Consider the following 16,422-nt stretch of genomic DNA (forward strand, 5'->3'; position numbering starts at 1 on the left):
AAGTCAGTGGCTTTGGTTGACTGAAGACCCAGGTCAAGTGAGGCAAAACCTGGCTCCTGTCGCTGACCTTGAGATTGCCAGTGTCTGGTTCACATTCTGCCATAGAGCATGTTCCCCGTGCTTCACTGACTTCAGCAACGGAAAGGAAATACAGAGCTAAACGTTCCTAGTAGGACATTAAAATGGTTTTTTAAAATCTTCCTCCATCATAAAGGTCAGTTGTTCTGCCACAGCTGCCTCCATCCACCCCTGCATGGCTCAGTCATGTGGGGCCCCAAGAACAATGGGCAACCTCACTCCATCCTTTAAGTCAAGGGACACCAGCTTAACAGAAGATAAATGCAGGGAGGGAGCCCTGCTTGGCAGGCCCTTTGTTCTTCAACAGGGCTAATTTCGCCCACACAGAAGTTCAAAGCAAATGATAACATTGCTAGGTGGCAGCTATCAAATAAACTTTTGTAAACTGGCAGGGGGTATGGATGGATGCTGCTGGACTCCAACGCCCATCAGCCCTTGCCAGCATAGCCAGTGGTCAGAGATGCTGAGAGTTGTAGTCCAGCAACATCTGGAGAACCTGTGGTCCCCGAGACAGATGAAAACTTCTGGAAGTCTTGAAACATGAGGCTGCTTCTGACTCCAACCCTTAAGAACGAGTTGAAATGCAAGTGGGAAGAGCAGTTACCATCAAACGGAATGAAATGACTGAGATACTAGTAGGAGCTGTTTCTTGGAGCGATAAGTTTCCAAATGCCATGGTTGTATTTATTAAGTGCTCCCAATCTCCCCCGCCCTTCATCAGCTGTTATGTTCTGCATTATTTCACACACCAATGAAACTAGATTGTCAAGTGCAAAAAGAGCTACAACTCAGGTTTGGGTGAACGTGCAGCCCTGATGTAGCTGTCGGATACAGTGATGTCACTGTTCATGTGCTGGTCCAGGAACTCCGAGGTCTCTTCTGCAATTTGACCTGGGATCCGGAAATCAATGGTCGGCTGGTCCCTTTTAGGGCTAGGATGGGTAAGAGTGTTTCTGGCCTCAGCATTGCAACCCGTCCCTTGTAGGAACTGCAAGAAGTTCTCCTCAATGGAGCCTTCTCTGCTGGGTAACCTGAGGTCTTCCTCTGGTGGCTGCTTGAAGAAACAGGTGAGGTGCTTACTCAGCTCTCCTCGGATCTGTCGATTGAGGCACCCGTAAAAGAAAGGATTGGAGGTGAAGGAAAAGTAGCCAATCCAAGTAACCACATTCTCTGTCTGCCGGCCGGGGAAATGGGAGCTCAGCACAGAGTAGAGATGAAAGGAGAAGTATGGCAGCCAACAGAAGAGGAATTGGCCCCCCACGGCCAGGAGGATGATGACAGCTTTCCCACCCCCAAACGTCCTCTGAGGGGTAGTCCGAGGGGCTCCTGAACTAGTCACCATAGTGGATCTACTGCTAAGGGATTCTGACCGCTGCCGTGGGGTCTCCATCCAAGTGGGGAGTGGGCCATGGTGCATGGCAGCCACTCTGGCCACTTTGAACATGCTGCAGTAGACAACCAGGATGATGAGGACAGGCAGGAGGAAGTAGAAAAGAGCAAAGAAAGCCACAAAGAATTTGCAGTAGGCACTCCGACTCCACTGCAAGGTGCAGCTCTGTCCCCCATAGGCTGCTGAACTACTGGCACGGTCTTGGGAGAGCCAGCCCAGGATAGGGATGATGGACATGACCACAGCCTTGATCCAGACACCAACCAGGACACAGACAACCAGGCCCACAGTCATTTTCACCTCGTAGCGCATGGGGTGCACCACATAGTAGTAGCGCTCAACGTTAATGGCCGAGATGGAGAGGATGCACATGGTGATGAAGCAGACGCTCAAGAACAGGTAGATGTGGCATATGGCATCCCCAAAGGCCGTGCCGTCAAAGAAGGCTGAGCTGGACAGCATAGCCAGAGGCATCAGGGTGACGGCAGCCAGGAGATCCACCAGGCAGAGGTGGAACACAAAGACGAACTTCCTCAGTGCAGGTGTCTTGATGATGACCGTCATAATGGCTACATTGCCTACAATGGCTGTCAAGTCAATCAAGAGCATGAAGAAGAGGCCCACAGACTCAGAGGCCACATCTCTGGTCTTCGTGTCGAGGCTGGAATTGAGGAGCAGAGAGCTCTGGCTTGTCTGCAGCAGCCTCCTGATCCTGGCGGAATTCCGCACCCACTGGGTGGGGAGAGAAGGCTCCATGGAGAATAGCACCTCCCTTCACAAGTCCATCACCCATCCTATTCTGGGTCCCCAGGGAGTGATCAGAGAGAATCGACAGTGGCTGTGGAGAAGGAGCAACCCCAAACCCTGGAATCACATTCTTGCCCGTGTTAAGAGCAGAGCAGGAAAACGGCTCTTATGTCTCCCGTTGCCATTCAGTTCTGTACGCCATTATGTTCTTAATTAAACACAGCCATTTTGCACCTCATTTTGATTGTGCTTCTTTAGATAGAATATCATGGCAATGCAAGAGGACCATGGGATTGGTTCTCGTGATGGAGAAGGGTCTCATTTTGCTGCATCTCATGACAGGCTTTCCCCCAGGCAAATGTCAGCACCTACAAAGAAACACAATTACAGATTAATGGCTTTGTCAGCCAAAGAGAAAGTCCTGAGATAGGTCTTGTTAAGTTCACATGGTGGTTCTTTGATAAATCCCTAAACAACAAAGAAGACCTTTTCAGTTTGCTCCCACATTTCAGGGTACTGTTCAAGGAAGCTTATTTGCTTTCAGTGACCAGTGTGGATTGAGTAATCCTGCAGGTATGCACTGCAAAGGCTTAACATTGAAATAGCACTTACAACCCCTGCTGTTAGCTGCATCTGAAATACCCTAGTTCTGATGGTATCTAATCACAGAGCAGGTTATGAGACCCCTTTCCTAGGGGGCTTTTTACAGCTCACTTTCTTTGACCAATGAACATGCCATTTCTACTCATCAGTTACAAGGGATCCAGGTGTCTCCCTCCCCAAGTTGCTTTTCTATTGCAGCACTATACCTCAAACTGCAATTTGCTGCTACTGAGAAAATGTAGTTTTACCACCATTACTGAGAGTGGTTATGCAAGGCCTATAGGTGCTTATTGCAGCCATTCTCAGACTGTGAGCTCCATTCAGATAATTCACAGAAAGGTAGAGGGAAAGCAGAAATATCAGCCCCGAGATTGATTTTCTCCTTCTTTTGACAATGCAGAATAGAGGCTGTTTTGACCAGATCTCTAACCTATATCCCATGGATTTCATAATACAGTGCTGGAGCAACATTCTAATTTCCCCCTTACAGGAGAAAAAACTATAAATACTTAAAAGAGCCCTTCTTAGCAGCCTGGACTAGCACACATGCACACACATACCACCTGTGATTTTCATGTTATAGCACTAGTCCTTGTGATGATGCTGGCATTGAAGAAGGGGGGAAAGTACAGTGGTACCTCGGTTTAAGAAAAGACCTGTTATGAACAATTTGATTTGTGAACTCCACAAAACCAAAGTAGTGTCCCGGTTTGCAAACTTTTCCTTGGTCTACGAATGGAAGCCGAACGGTAGAAGGCCACCGGTAGTGGGACTTCTGGAATGGATTAAGTTCCTAAACTGAGGTACCACTGTAGTCAATTAAGGGATGCACTGAGATTTCCACCATGTTTCAAATGGCCCATGTGCTGGCCTATTGGATAGTGCCTATGATGCAAATTATGATAGCTTACACATGACATTTTTAAAAACACTTTACTAAATAAGCACTCACGTGCTTTACAGGTCTGGGATGGGAGCATTCATTCAATGTCTGTAAATTAGAGCAGCCTTTCCCTCCCACGGCTGTTGTGCCATCTCTCCTGAACACCCCTTTATTTATGTTGCATTTATTTGTCCGTTTCCAGAAGAAAATGTCTCACGGTGACTCACAAATCCATAAATCACAAAACAACGGCGATCATTTAAAACCAGATACATAAGGAAAATGCAATAAAGCAAAGACGTTCTAGAAGTGCTCCAGTACTTTTTACATCTCACTTTCTTTGACCAATAAACATGTCGTTTCCACTTATCAGATCTTACCCCACACTACTAAAAGAGTGACACTATGAAAGAGGTCAGACTATGAAAGAGGTCAGAAATAAAACCACAGTTCGACCTCAACTGAAAGTCTGGGATGTCTATACCATTTTGTTTCTATAAACAAAGTGGGGGCAAATACAGACATGGCTGCTCCTTTGCAGCAGAGTTCAATCCCACTGCCTATAATAGATAGAATGAAAAATGCCCTATTAAAGAATCATAGGTGTGTAGTGGAATAAAGGCATAGAACCAAGCAGCAATAAAAACGAATATACCCAGGCAGTGCAAAAAGCAACCTCTGAGGTCTAGGGGAGACTAACTGTGGCTCAGATTCTCTGCTAGGCCAAGAAATCTTCTGTGCTCAGCAATGCACAGGTGTGGCCAGAGGGGGCATATGAAATGGGTAGGCCAATGTCACGGCCCCCAAACCTGCTCTCCCACATTACCTTAAGGAAGACACAAATGATGAGAAAATATAGGTGTGTGGAAGGCTCAGCATCTCCCCCCTGGGCCCTTCTGGCCAGAGGACCTAACTCTTCTGCCCTCCTCAGACTCAGAGGATGGACCTTCTCCCTCAATAATATTTCCTTTGTTTACACAGCATGGAAGTCATCACCTGTGGAATTGGACAACCAGCTCCACAAGGAACTATAGTGTAGGCCTTGTCAGAAAACATAATGCCTCAAGGTCCCAGCTCTTGACTGAGGCTAACTTCACAAGCACACGATATATCTAAAGCACATTTGAAGCGCATTGCTTCCCCAAAAGAACCCTGGGAACTATAGTTTGCCCATCACAGACCTATAGTTCCCAGTATCCTGACCTGGATAAACTACAGTTCCTATGACTGACTGATTGATTGATTATTATTTGGGGGGGGGGAGAGCAATGTGCTTTAAACATATGGTGTGGATCCAACCAATATTGTCAACTAGCAAGGTCCACTGGGAGCTGTCCAGGGTCCTGACCTGTCTTTTGCTTCCACCACAAGCCCAGGACAGCTGGTTCCTGCAGCTGTTCTACAGCAGAGTGCCTGATAGTGGTGTATTCTGCTTTCTTTCCACAACATGTTCTTCTAGGTTGATGGGTGTGGCACAGATGTCCTGTGCAGGTGAGACAAGATGGGTGGGGGTGGAACTTCCCCCTTGGACATTGATGGGTGCACCAGATCATGGCTGTCCTGCTTGGCTGGTTATTTGGCTGCCACCATGTGCTCTTCTCCCTTGTCAGTATTAAGCTGCCCCACTTCTTGCACCCACCCACAGATTGGCTAAGTTGCCCCTTCTCATGCTGCAAACTAGATAGCTGCATGCAAGGGGGGGGGGAGTCTGCAAGGCCCCTGCCCCCCAACCTCTAGCAAACACAGGGAAAACACACACAGCATGGTAGTGGTGTTTATTGCACAGTTAGGGATAGGGCAGATTTTGAAAGGTAAAGACAGATGTCTGGCCTTGATGGTCAGATGCTCCAGCAGGGTTCTTGTGCTGAGGGCAGTTGAGGGACAGCAGACAAAGTGTCCCCCACAGCTTGGTGTCCATACTACAGATAGCATCACCTGTTGGCTGACCAGCGGCCATGGAGCTTGCCAGGGCACAGGAGTCCGCCTGGTGTGAGTATATTGACGGGTGCTGTTGGACTTCCTTCACAGCCTGCATGGGATGGGGCAGTCCCATCCACTATGCCTGTGGAGAGTAAGAGGAGACATGGAATCAGCAAGCAACAAGCAGAGATCAGCAACTGGAGGGTTAGAGCAAGAGACTTTGGATGAGATGCAGTCTTCGCACATGGCAAACGGGATGAGGGGAGATATTGGAGGCTGCTGCTGCTGCAGTTAGTCCATTATCACAGCATTTCCCTGCTTACCTACATGCAGAACTCTGACCTGGCTACCCCAGTTGTTGAGTGGAGTTGGCTGTCTCTGTTTGGAATTCCAAGGCGACATCTCTGTTGGGGTTCTAGGCAGAGGAGTATTAGCTTAGGTTTCCATCTGTGTTGCAAGGTCAGCTGTCTATGCAAAATGCTCCTTTTATGTGCATAGCACCCTTTCTGCCTCACCCTTGTGAGCAATAAGTGTGTACACCATGTACACCTGGGGACAGAGGGATATAATCCCATGCCACCTCAGGCCACATCTGTACCATGAATAGTAAAGCACTGTTATGCCACATTAATCAGTCACGGCTCCCTTCCCCAAAGAATCCTGGGAACTGTAGTTTAAGGGCATGGAGACTTGTTAGAAGACCTCTATTCCCCACACAGAGCTGCAATTCCCAGAGTTCCCTGGGAAGAGAGACTGATTATTAAACCACACTGGGTATTGTACCTCTGCAAGGGGAATAAGGGGCCTTCTAACAAGTCTCACCACTCTTTACAAAAGTCCGTTCCCAGGATTTTTCAGGGGAAGCCATGACCATTAAAGTGGCATAGTAGTGCTTTGAATCATCGACTCGTATAGTATAGAATCAAACGTATAGTGCAGAAATGGTTTGAGTTACGGACTTCCTTTGTGGGGTTCCTAGCCCTCCCATCAGATGCCAATGAGATAAAGAACTAAACAACTTTTAGAAGACATCTGAAGGCAGCCCTGTTATTGGGAAGTTGTTAATGTTTGATGTTTTATTATCTTTTCATATGTGCTGGAAGCTGCCCAGAGTGGCTGGGGAAGCCCAGCAAGATGGGCAGGGTAAAAATAATAAAATTAATATTATAGTGATGTGCCTTGATTGCATGGCATACCTGAGTACAGTTAGGGATAGGGGACCAATTTGCTGAGGTTCACAAGAAGCATCTTCTGTACTGTCCTTCTTGGGACATTTGCCCTCTCAGGGAGCAAGAAGCCAACCTACTAGCTGGTCCACCCCATTCCACATATCCTTGCTCTACAGTTGTGAACTGTTAGATCAAAATAAGCAGACTACCATTTACGTGACATGAAAAGAGTAGGTCTACATAGCATGCTAGTGAGCAAATGGTCAGTGAAAGCCAAATCTACGGGGTCGTACAACCCCACAAAACATGTTGGGTATTTTTAAAAGTCATTTTATTGATTTTTTTTCTTATTTGACAAATACATCCACCAAAACCAATAAAATAACACAGAACCTCACGTGCTCTACCCATGTTATTCATTACAAAACTGCCGTAGCACCCAGCTTACTCATATTTATATATTAAATGCCACACATCTTAATTTTGATGTGTCATAAAATTAACTCCCAAATGATATAATTTTCAGAAGTTCAAAATGAGATATATCTGCCACTCTTGGAGTTGTTAGATAACAGGAGGAGAAAAAGAAAGCCAAGTGCTCTTCCTAGGCCAGTGGGCGGTATTTGAGAATATGCTGCAGAATTAGGTATAAATGAAGATCATGCCAACAGGGGGTCCACTTACAGACCGATGCACACTCGACTTATGATTAATTACATTTGTTTCAGTCAATGCAACCTCTCTAAAGCCAGTGGAAATAAGTCAACGCTTTCAAGTTATGGATCAGGCCCCCACAATGATAATTTAGCACTCTTAAAACATCTGCAGTTGACAAGTATTTGGTGGGAATCTGAAGTCAGCTGATAAAATCTCAGCACAAACCTCCATCAAGCAGAGTGAGCCAGTCATTATGAGCAGAAGAAAATAAAAATAAGGAATTCTGTAGACAGAAGACAACTGATATGAGAACTAATCTTTGTGTTCAGAGTCCTGGGGCACTCAGAAATAAGAATCTCAATACAGACTAAGCTTTGGAGATATAGTTTTATCCTGAAGTTTCTTCCTTCCTATTTTGGGGTGTGCTTCGATCGCATTGCAGTAAATTCAGGTTGCACAATTATAGGTGATAGGTCTTGCAAAAGTTCAGACGTCTTGTGATGATGATATATTAATTTTATATACCACCCTTTATCTAAGGGTTACAGGGCAGTTTACAGCATAAGTGTCAAGGAAAGTGATGGACAGAAAACACAGTGTGGGACAACTCTTTGTTTGTCTCTCTGCACGCAAATCAAGATGAATGCTCAATAAACAGGTTGTCCAGAAGCACCCTAGAAGTTCTTCCTTCCAGAATTCCCTTTGCCCTGCCAATCTAGTTTAAGTCCTGTGATAGACTAGCCTATGCTTAGTCCAGGGCATTCTGAAAATCCTGACCAAGGAATGGATATGCCACAACCATTATACCAATGAATCTGGTTCAGAAGTAAAACATTCAGTTTTCCTAAACAGATTTCCTTATCCATTTCCATGTGCCTCAAATCCATATCAAGAGCCATAAGAGCGCACGACTTACCCTCCTGAGTTACATGGAAACAGGAAACTTCAAGGACTGTGTTGCAACCCAGAAAGCACCTTCCCCCTGCACACCAACTCAACAAATGGGCTTGAAACATAGCACTGGGATTGAAGTTAAAAAAGCACCTGGCTGGTGATAATAGTTTTGACTTGATCCCAAATAATGCAAGCAAAGTCATCTGTGTTCAGCATAGCTCTGCTACACCCATACAGGCACAATAGCTGAAGCAAGGGAACATCTAGTGTGTGGTCTGCTGCCTGCTCACCTAGTTCAGTGCTCCTCTGAAGCATTCCATGGTTGCAATGACCACTTGGGGGACATGGCATTATTGGACAGATCCTGCCCGGTGTGGCAGCTCCTCATTCCTTTCAGCGTCGCCATCAGAGGGGGACTTTGGGGCAGATGTTTCATCACCCACTTGGCAGCATGAACGGGAGGTCCCACCCAAGGACGTAGCGTGGGTTGCCGGTGTCTGGAGCAAGGCAAGTGCTGCCCTGGGCAGCAGTCAGTCCCTTTGCTGGCCAGGGTCTAATCAAGGGAGTCTGTCCTTGCAAACAAGCTCCAACCTAGGAGCAGAGATAAGTCAGAGAAACGCTCAGCCAGGAGCGCCACTGTGTTGCCTCACCCTCCTGTCCTTGCAACTCTGGGCAATGCACATGACTCAGGCACGCTTTTCTGCCTTCCTCTTCCTCCTGCCCTCCTCTTTGTGTGACTGTTGCACCCTCTCCCTCTCAGCCAGCACAAGGGTGGGGTGTGCGTGGGCGTCCCTTCACCAGCCACAAGTAGTAGCAGGTGCCACCACTGTCCAAGCCCTGAAGGCCCAGCTGGGGCTTGGCTTGCCTCCCCATGGCTCCAGCCTTGATGGAGGAACCTGTCATGGGGGCACTTGGTTGTGCCCCCTCCAAAATTTGCACCTGGGACCACGGCCCTCCTGGCCCACCCTTGCTATGCCACTGGTCCCACCCCAAACACAGCAGAGCTGGCTTGCCACATTTCGAAGTAAGCAATGAGTGACACCTTGCTGTCTAAAGCTCTGGGGGACCATGAAGTCCAGGTCTAAAATGACTGAACTCCTCTTCTTCCCCATCTCTTCTCTTGTCTCATGCAGCATCTTCCTTCTACAGAGCAAAGAGGCATGGAAGCTGCAAGCCTGCTCTGCGATGTCCGCCCTGATCAGACCATGAAAAGAAGAGTCTGTATCCCACTGCATATTTACGTCCAACCACAGACATCCGGCCTCTCCCTCGAATTGCCAGATGACCTTTCATTGATAGGATGCCCCTTTAAGAAAAAAGTACTGCTCTTTATCTCATCATTGCACATCATAGGTTTCCCTCATTCCCATACTTCACACTTCCACATGTATGCTCCATATTTCAGGAAATGAACGGCCCGAATCTCTGAAATGCTTACCTGGCATGCCTCCTGATTCAGAAGCGATTACACAGGTAGGTGCAGCTCTCTATAGCCACACGACAGGATCTGCTCTGTCTAGAAGAGACACCCACTCTCTCACACATAGACCAACACCCTCCTCCCCAATTCCTGCTCACATGGGTTTCTGCTGTGCTGCCTTCAGCCTTGCAAGACAAAGAGCTCCCAAGTGCTGGACTTTTAATTTCTTTCAATGGAAATATCAACAGACAGTTTCCCACCCTGGGGGAGGAGGAGGCTGCTGCTCCTGCTGCCCACACCCTCCTGCTGCTGGGTCCTCCTTACCTTGAGCTACCCACCTGTCCAGTGCTTGGAGACCCACCTTACTACCAGTAGGCCTCAGCTTGTGCCAGGAGGGAGGAGAGCAAGGATCTTGCAATCGGAGGGGAATCAAGGCTGGTCCTGTTCATTCCTCTGCCCTACTGCTGGCAGATTAGCTCCTAGTTTCACATGCAAGAAGGAGCCTACCTGCAAAGCTCAGGATCTCGTTGCTCTTTCCATTTAAGTGCATACATAGATTTGAGTCCCCATGTTTCGCCTCCCCGGTGCTTATGCCTATATCCATCTCAGCTTCTTGGGGAGAATGGACTGGCTATATGCTTTTCTTCCACCGAACAGCACGTACTAGGCACCTGGGCGATAGGAAAGCACTGGCAATAACCTACCCTAGAAGTCTGCATGCTGCTGCCTGGCTACACAGTTGCCTATTCCCTTCTCTCTAATCCAGACTTCAGTTCTCATACCTTCCCTGTGCAGGCTTCCAGCATACTGGGTACCTCTCTGCTGCTTCTCCTCCACTGTAGCTGATGCACAGATCCACTGCAGTGAAGGGTGAGAGGCAGCCAGAAGCTTGGAGAGTGTGTCAGCTTCTGGGTCCTAGAAGCCTCCTCATTCCTGTTTCAGGATTCCAGGTTTTCCATGTGCATGGCCTGATATTCCAAAAGGGTAAGTAGGGATATGAATTCCCAACTTTAGAAATGCTTGAGGGTGGCTAAAGCATCCCCTCTCCGGCCGTCTTTCTTTGTTTGGTGAAGACATTTTAAAAATTAGCAGGATTTTTGCCTTGCTAAGTACCGTTTCATTTCCAGCTTGTGTTTCATCTGTGATCTCTGTCTCTGTCATATTTGTTGTAGTTTTATTTAATGCATTGCTTCATTATATGATGTTGCAAGCTGCCCTGAGCAGTGCATAGGCATTAGAAGGGCAGGATGGAAATTTCTATACAAATACAGTGGTACCTCAGGTTACAGACGCTTCAGGTTACAAATGCTTCAGGTTACAGACTCTGCTAACCCAGAAATAGTACCTTGGGCTAAGAACTTTGCTTCAGGATGAGAACAGAAACCACGCAGCAACGGTGCGGCAGCAGTGGCCCCATTAGCTAAAGTGATACCTCAGGTTAAGAACAGTTTCAGGTTAAGAACGGACCTCAAGAACGAATTAAGTTCTTAACCCAAGGTACCACTGTAAGTAAAAAAGATCCAGCTGTAGCTCTCAGAAACCACTATTTGAACATCAATAACTAATCTAAACGGAGGAACAGAGGAAACTGCCTCTGGAAACACAGGCCATTGGTGCATCTAGCTCAGCTTTATCAACACTGACTCGCAATGGCTTTCCTGGATTTCAGACCAGGGATATTTCCAGACCTAACTGGAGATGCCAGGGACTAAAACTTCAGCCTTCCACATGCAGAGCAGTTGCGCTGTGGTCCTTCCCAATGTTTTGTGGAGTTTTCCCACCTCTCTCCCTTCTTCCCTTTAGTTACAGCGGCGCACTATGCAGAAGGTGTTGGCTCTTTGCAAACCACAAGCACTATGAATTTGCTTTTAGAGCCAAGATTTTCACACAGGCACACCTACATGGCAAAATCTCTGCTGGAGCTCTGAAAAGGTGAGGGCTGCTCTGCTCCCTTGGCCCCTGCTTAATGCTGTGGGGCAAAGGCTGGATTCAAACTTCCTCTACACAGAGCAGATGGAGCATCTCTGGGAGTGAAGACATATGACCTGACAGGTTCCTGGTTACAGCTGCAGTTTCCTGGCAGCAACTCACATGAGTGCAAGCCTACATTTTATGTTTTATTTTTTGGCCTCTCCACTCGGGCAAAGCATTGCTGAAAAGCAGTGGCTGAATCCAAGGATGTGTCAGTTCAGTAGTTACTTCCTCTGTACAGCTGTATTCCTGGCAGTAATGACCGGGAATGATGAAAGCGGCAAACTTTTGAATACTTTCATAAAGCAGAACCGTTTGTCCTTTTGGAAAATTATCCAGTAAAGTGTGACCGTTAAATCTAGCACATTCAGCTTATGGGAGGGCTGGCCCTACCATTAAGAAGAGTGAGGAACTTTCCTCAGGTGGCAGATGCTGAGGCGGGGCAGCATCTCCATCTTTTCGAAAGACTGAGCTGTGTGTGCCATGCAATCCTGTTGCCCTCAAATTCAGTGGAAGATGCTGTCCCTTTGCCAGTGCTGAAGTGACTTTCAGTGGTTAGTCTAGTTGGCTTCTGTAGGTGGGATAGGGCATGATCTTGTCCTTTGCCTCAGGCAGCAAAATGCCTTGGGTCAGCCCTGCCAATGAGAGCAGCATTTCCTAACACCAGACAAAGACATTTGTGTGGTGGATTTTGATCTGACCACAGTTGCTAACCGTTCCCTTGGCGCTGGGCGTTTTTACAGCTGAAATAAAAAATCACAATGACACGCCCATGGTTTGGTTTAGAGTTCATTTTTCTTAATAAGAGACAGGAAAATAACATACCCTCTGGAATTTAACAACTGAAGTTGTTGCTCTTTTTGCTTCATGGTACTACAAATCCTTACCTGCTGCCTTGTGGAACATCTTCGGGAGTAAACCCTACAGGAATCCAATTAGCGTCCCTAAGACAGTTGTATGCCTCTTTCCGGCAACTCGTTCAGTCAAGCTGGTGCAAAACATATTGCTCTGCTTTCTTTTGGACCACATCAGTTGGCCAAGGGGAAGGGTCTTGTTGTCTGGGTAGCACAGTACCTCCATACACACTGTCCAGGCTTGCACCCCAGAGAGGTCACTCCAGTGTTGCTAATGCAGCAAAAACAACATAGGAGGCAGCACTTACAAGTCTGTGCAGCCACAGCAGGTGCTGTGATTCTCCAGTGGTTTGACTTCACCTCTGGAGATGCACACCATTGCTTCTTGAGACAGACGGAGGCCAACCACAGCTACAAATCCCATATTAATTTACAGTGGTACCTTGGTTTACAAACAGTCCTGTTTACAAGCTATTTGGTTTACCAACTCTGCAAAACCAGAAGTAGTGTTCTGGTTTGCAAACATTACCTTGGTTTATGAACGGAAGCTGAACAGTGGAAGGGCACCGGCGATGGGAGGCCTCATTAGGGAAAGCGTGCCTCGGTTTAAGAATGGATTTGGTTTAAGAACAGACTTCAGGAATGGATTAAGTTCGTAAACCGAGGTACCACTGTATAATTTCCACAGTTCAAAACTGTCTAAAGCAGAATTTGTAAGAAAAAACACTGGGGCCTAATTTGATCAATAGAATGTGTGGTATCTGGTGGGCAGGACCTGTGTGTTTTGGTCTGGGACCAACGGTCTCTTCCTGTTTCTTGCCTCAGACTCGCCTCATGTTATTGTATTTAGTTTTTCTCATTAAGTTATTTTGCTACCATTTTCTTTATTGTTTGAGCTTAGTTTACATTTACGTGAGCCACTTATTTTTCTCAAAGAAAAAGAAGCTCTGCTGAAGGAAAGTGTTGAATGTCCTAAACTGTGTGAGTGAGGGGATATTCCCAGTTTGCCTGGACGATTGATTTTGTTAATCTTTTCCCACCTCCACAACAGAATTCGCCAAAGTGCTGCTCTCCAGATGTTGGTGCACTACAAATCCCATCACCCCTCACTACTGGTCATGCTGGTTGGGGCCGAAGGGAGTTGTAATCCAACATCTTCTGGAGGGCATCACATTGACTAACCCTCATCTAAGGCAACATTTGCTGTTTCCATTTGTGTTCATATCATCACTGGCTGAACTGTTCCAGTACACAATTACAGTGGTACCTTGGGTTACAGACACTTCAGGTTACAGACACTTCAGGTTACAGACTCCACTAACCCAGAAATAGTACCTTGGGTTAAGAACTTTGCTTCAGGATGAGAACAGAAATCATGCAGCAGTGGCATGGGGGCAGCAGGAGGCCCCATTAGCTAAAGTGGTCTTCAGGTTAAGAACAGTTTCAGGTTAAGAACAGACCTCCAGAACGAATTAAGTTCTTAACCCGAGGTACCACTGTACCTATTGAAAGATATGTCCTCTCTTGCAGAGCACTGCTCCTGACGACACTTCGGGCACCAACTCCTTGGTTGCAACCATCTCCTTTCCGCACAGTCTTCACAAGGGTGTACAATAAATGTACCTTTTCTTTTCATTCCCCCCTCCTTCAAGGTTGCACTTCTGTTCTTAGGATATTGCATTTTCTAACAACTCAAAAGAGCGTGATTTTTGTACATGGTGAAATGTCATACATTCCTGAGGCTGCACTTCTCTTTGCTATTGTGTGTTTGCTATGTAGGATGTTGTGAAGCCCTCTTTCCTGAGTTCCAGGAGACAGAACCATGAAAGAGTCCAGTTCCAGGATAGTAAAACAGACAGGCTAGAATTTAATGAACTGGTACATTGAGTATATGTGATGCATGAACACCTTGTTGGCATCCCTTTGTCTTGAGATACATTGGAGAGCACCTCCAGGGGTGAAGTCAGACTGCTGCATGACTTCCCCAGGAAGCAAACCTGGGCAGTGCGTATGGAGGTCCAGAGGACAATAATCTGCTCTTGGCCTCACTGATGTGGTCCAAAAGAAAGCAGAGCAATACATTTGGTACCATCTTGGCTCCAGGAGTTGCTTGAAATGATGTATACAAGGCACAATCCAACTGTTTTAGGGACTCCACTTTGGATTTGTAGGGTTTAGTCCTTAGCCTTTTCTCCTCTTGAAGCTGTCCTGCAAGGAAGCAGAGGTTTAGGACTAGAGTTTTCCTTCTCCTAGATGGGCTACCTTCCCAGGTGGATGAGTACCCCAAACCCCCACCAAATATGCATTAGCTGAAGAAGACAAAATGTTCCATCTTGGAACAAATGTCAAATTAGCATTAGCTGTGCAACATTATTTCTGTCAAAGATTAATGGAAAAATATTTACTGTTTCCAGTGAAGAAAGAATCTGTTCCCTATTTTGGATAGTATATTTCTTGGAAGTTTATTTACTGCTGCAATATTTATTATCACAACCCACTGTAAATGAAATAAAATTTGATAATAATAATATCTGCCAGATGGGATTCCACTGAGTTTTAAACCATTGCAAAGAGTTTGTCCTGCTTTTATTGTACTGTGATTTTTTTTAAAAAAACAGAGAATGTTTGTTATGAGGTAGCATTCTAAAATATAAATAAGGTATGCAAATAAAATAATAAAAAATGAAAATTACATTTTGTTGATATGAAAGCACACTTAACAAAATTTAGTTCTGTTAAGATTTAAGCAAATGTCTGGAAAAAAAAGAGACAGTGCAAAGCGTTTTGTCCAATTTAGCTGTGGAAGCTTTCAACATCTTTAATGTTGCACAAAGTTTTGCATTCCCCCTCACCCTGCAACAAGTCCAGGATGTAGAGCTCAAAGCTGCTACAGGTAGCTTCCACACTGGGAATTTGCTGTTCACTCACTTTTTATGGCGCTTCTACATAATGCCATGAACAAAGCATCCCTCTCCCATGTTTTCTCTGTTTGGTTTCTGTTTTTCAAGACAAATATTTTTCATCCCAGAAAACAGGACTTCTTAAAAAAACAAAAAAACCAGTGGAATATCTGTAGAATTTCCCTATATATAGATGGCCTGTCACACTGCTATTCTGGCTTATTAGACTGCTCTGGGCATTTTCTATATAATGTTCTAGCCATGTCCTTCTCTGTGCTCTCTCTCTCCTGTCTCACTTTAACCCTTCTCTTTCCAAGCAACATTGCCTTAAATCCAGGGCTTTTTTATGGGGGAACTCACCAGAACTCAGTTCCAGAACCTCTTAGGTGGGTGTCATTGCCATTCTAAGACAAAGAGGCAAGAGTTCAAGGTGAGTTCTGGCACCTTTTTCTAGAAAAATAGAACTGCTTAAATGCATTCCTTTTCTCTCCCCTTTTCTTGCATTCCTTTTCTCTCCCCTCCACCACACTGCAGCACTGAGTGGTATTATAGAAAGCTCTTATGAGTCCTTGATGATCAAATTTCAGAAGCGGGATTCAGTAGTGTCGGAATTTGCTGGTCTGGCTTATTTAGGTTGAAGGAGAACACATAGATGTAACACATTAAGGATGGATAACCAAAAAGTGTTTTCAGCTCAGCCATTAGAGTACAAAAATCATGGGAACAATGAGCCCTTTTTGTTTGAAAATGAACCTAGCAAGCTTTTGAAGCACACTGCATGGTATGTGTTTTAATCTAGTGCTTCAGCAGTGCTCTGTTGAGGCTAAGGTCTATTCTTTCCCTTACAATGTTGTTCTTATATCTGGAACAGAGAGGGCAGCAGGATGATAAAGTTCCAAAGAAAGCCTTCTCTTTAAAAGGTTCACTTAAGGTTGT

The 16,422-nt window shown here is 45.9% G+C and overlaps 1 protein-coding gene across 6 annotated transcripts; it reads right to left on the bottom strand.

Annotated features, from left to right (window-relative positions):
- Positions 1–720: 720 nt before the first annotated feature.
- Positions 721–10,624, bottom strand: GPR61 (G protein-coupled receptor 61). Of its 6 annotated transcripts, none has more exons than XM_053392837.1 (3): positions 10,100–10,624; positions 5,637–5,763; positions 721–2,583 (listed from the first exon to the last, which is right to left on the bottom strand). In XM_053392837.1, exon 3 carries the CDS (start codon positions 2,222–2,224, stop codon positions 860–862), a length of 1,365 nt encoding a protein of 454 aa, XP_053248812.1. In that variant the 5' UTR covers positions 2,225–2,583; positions 5,637–5,763; positions 10,100–10,624; the 3' UTR covers positions 721–859. The 6 variants fall into 6 exon arrangements, with proteins under 6 accessions (XP_053248812.1, XP_053248811.1, XP_053248814.1 ...); XM_053392836.1 differs by having other exon boundaries at positions 10,086–10,624; XM_053392839.1 differs by having other exon boundaries at positions 10,544–10,616.
- Between the last annotated feature and the right edge of the window lie 5,798 nt (positions 10,625–16,422).

Source organism: Podarcis raffonei, chromosome 6 (assembly GCF_027172205.1).
Source record: "Podarcis raffonei isolate rPodRaf1 chromosome 6, rPodRaf1.pri, whole genome shotgun sequence".
Lineage (NCBI taxonomy): Eukaryota > Metazoa > Chordata > Lepidosauria > Squamata > Lacertidae > Podarcis > Podarcis raffonei.

What these genes read in the sequence shown, in the direction of transcription:
- GPR61 (XM_053392837.1), bottom strand. Translation starts at nt 2,224, where the DNA reads ATGGAGCCTTCTCTCCCCACCCAGTGGGTGCGGAATTCCGCCAGGATC.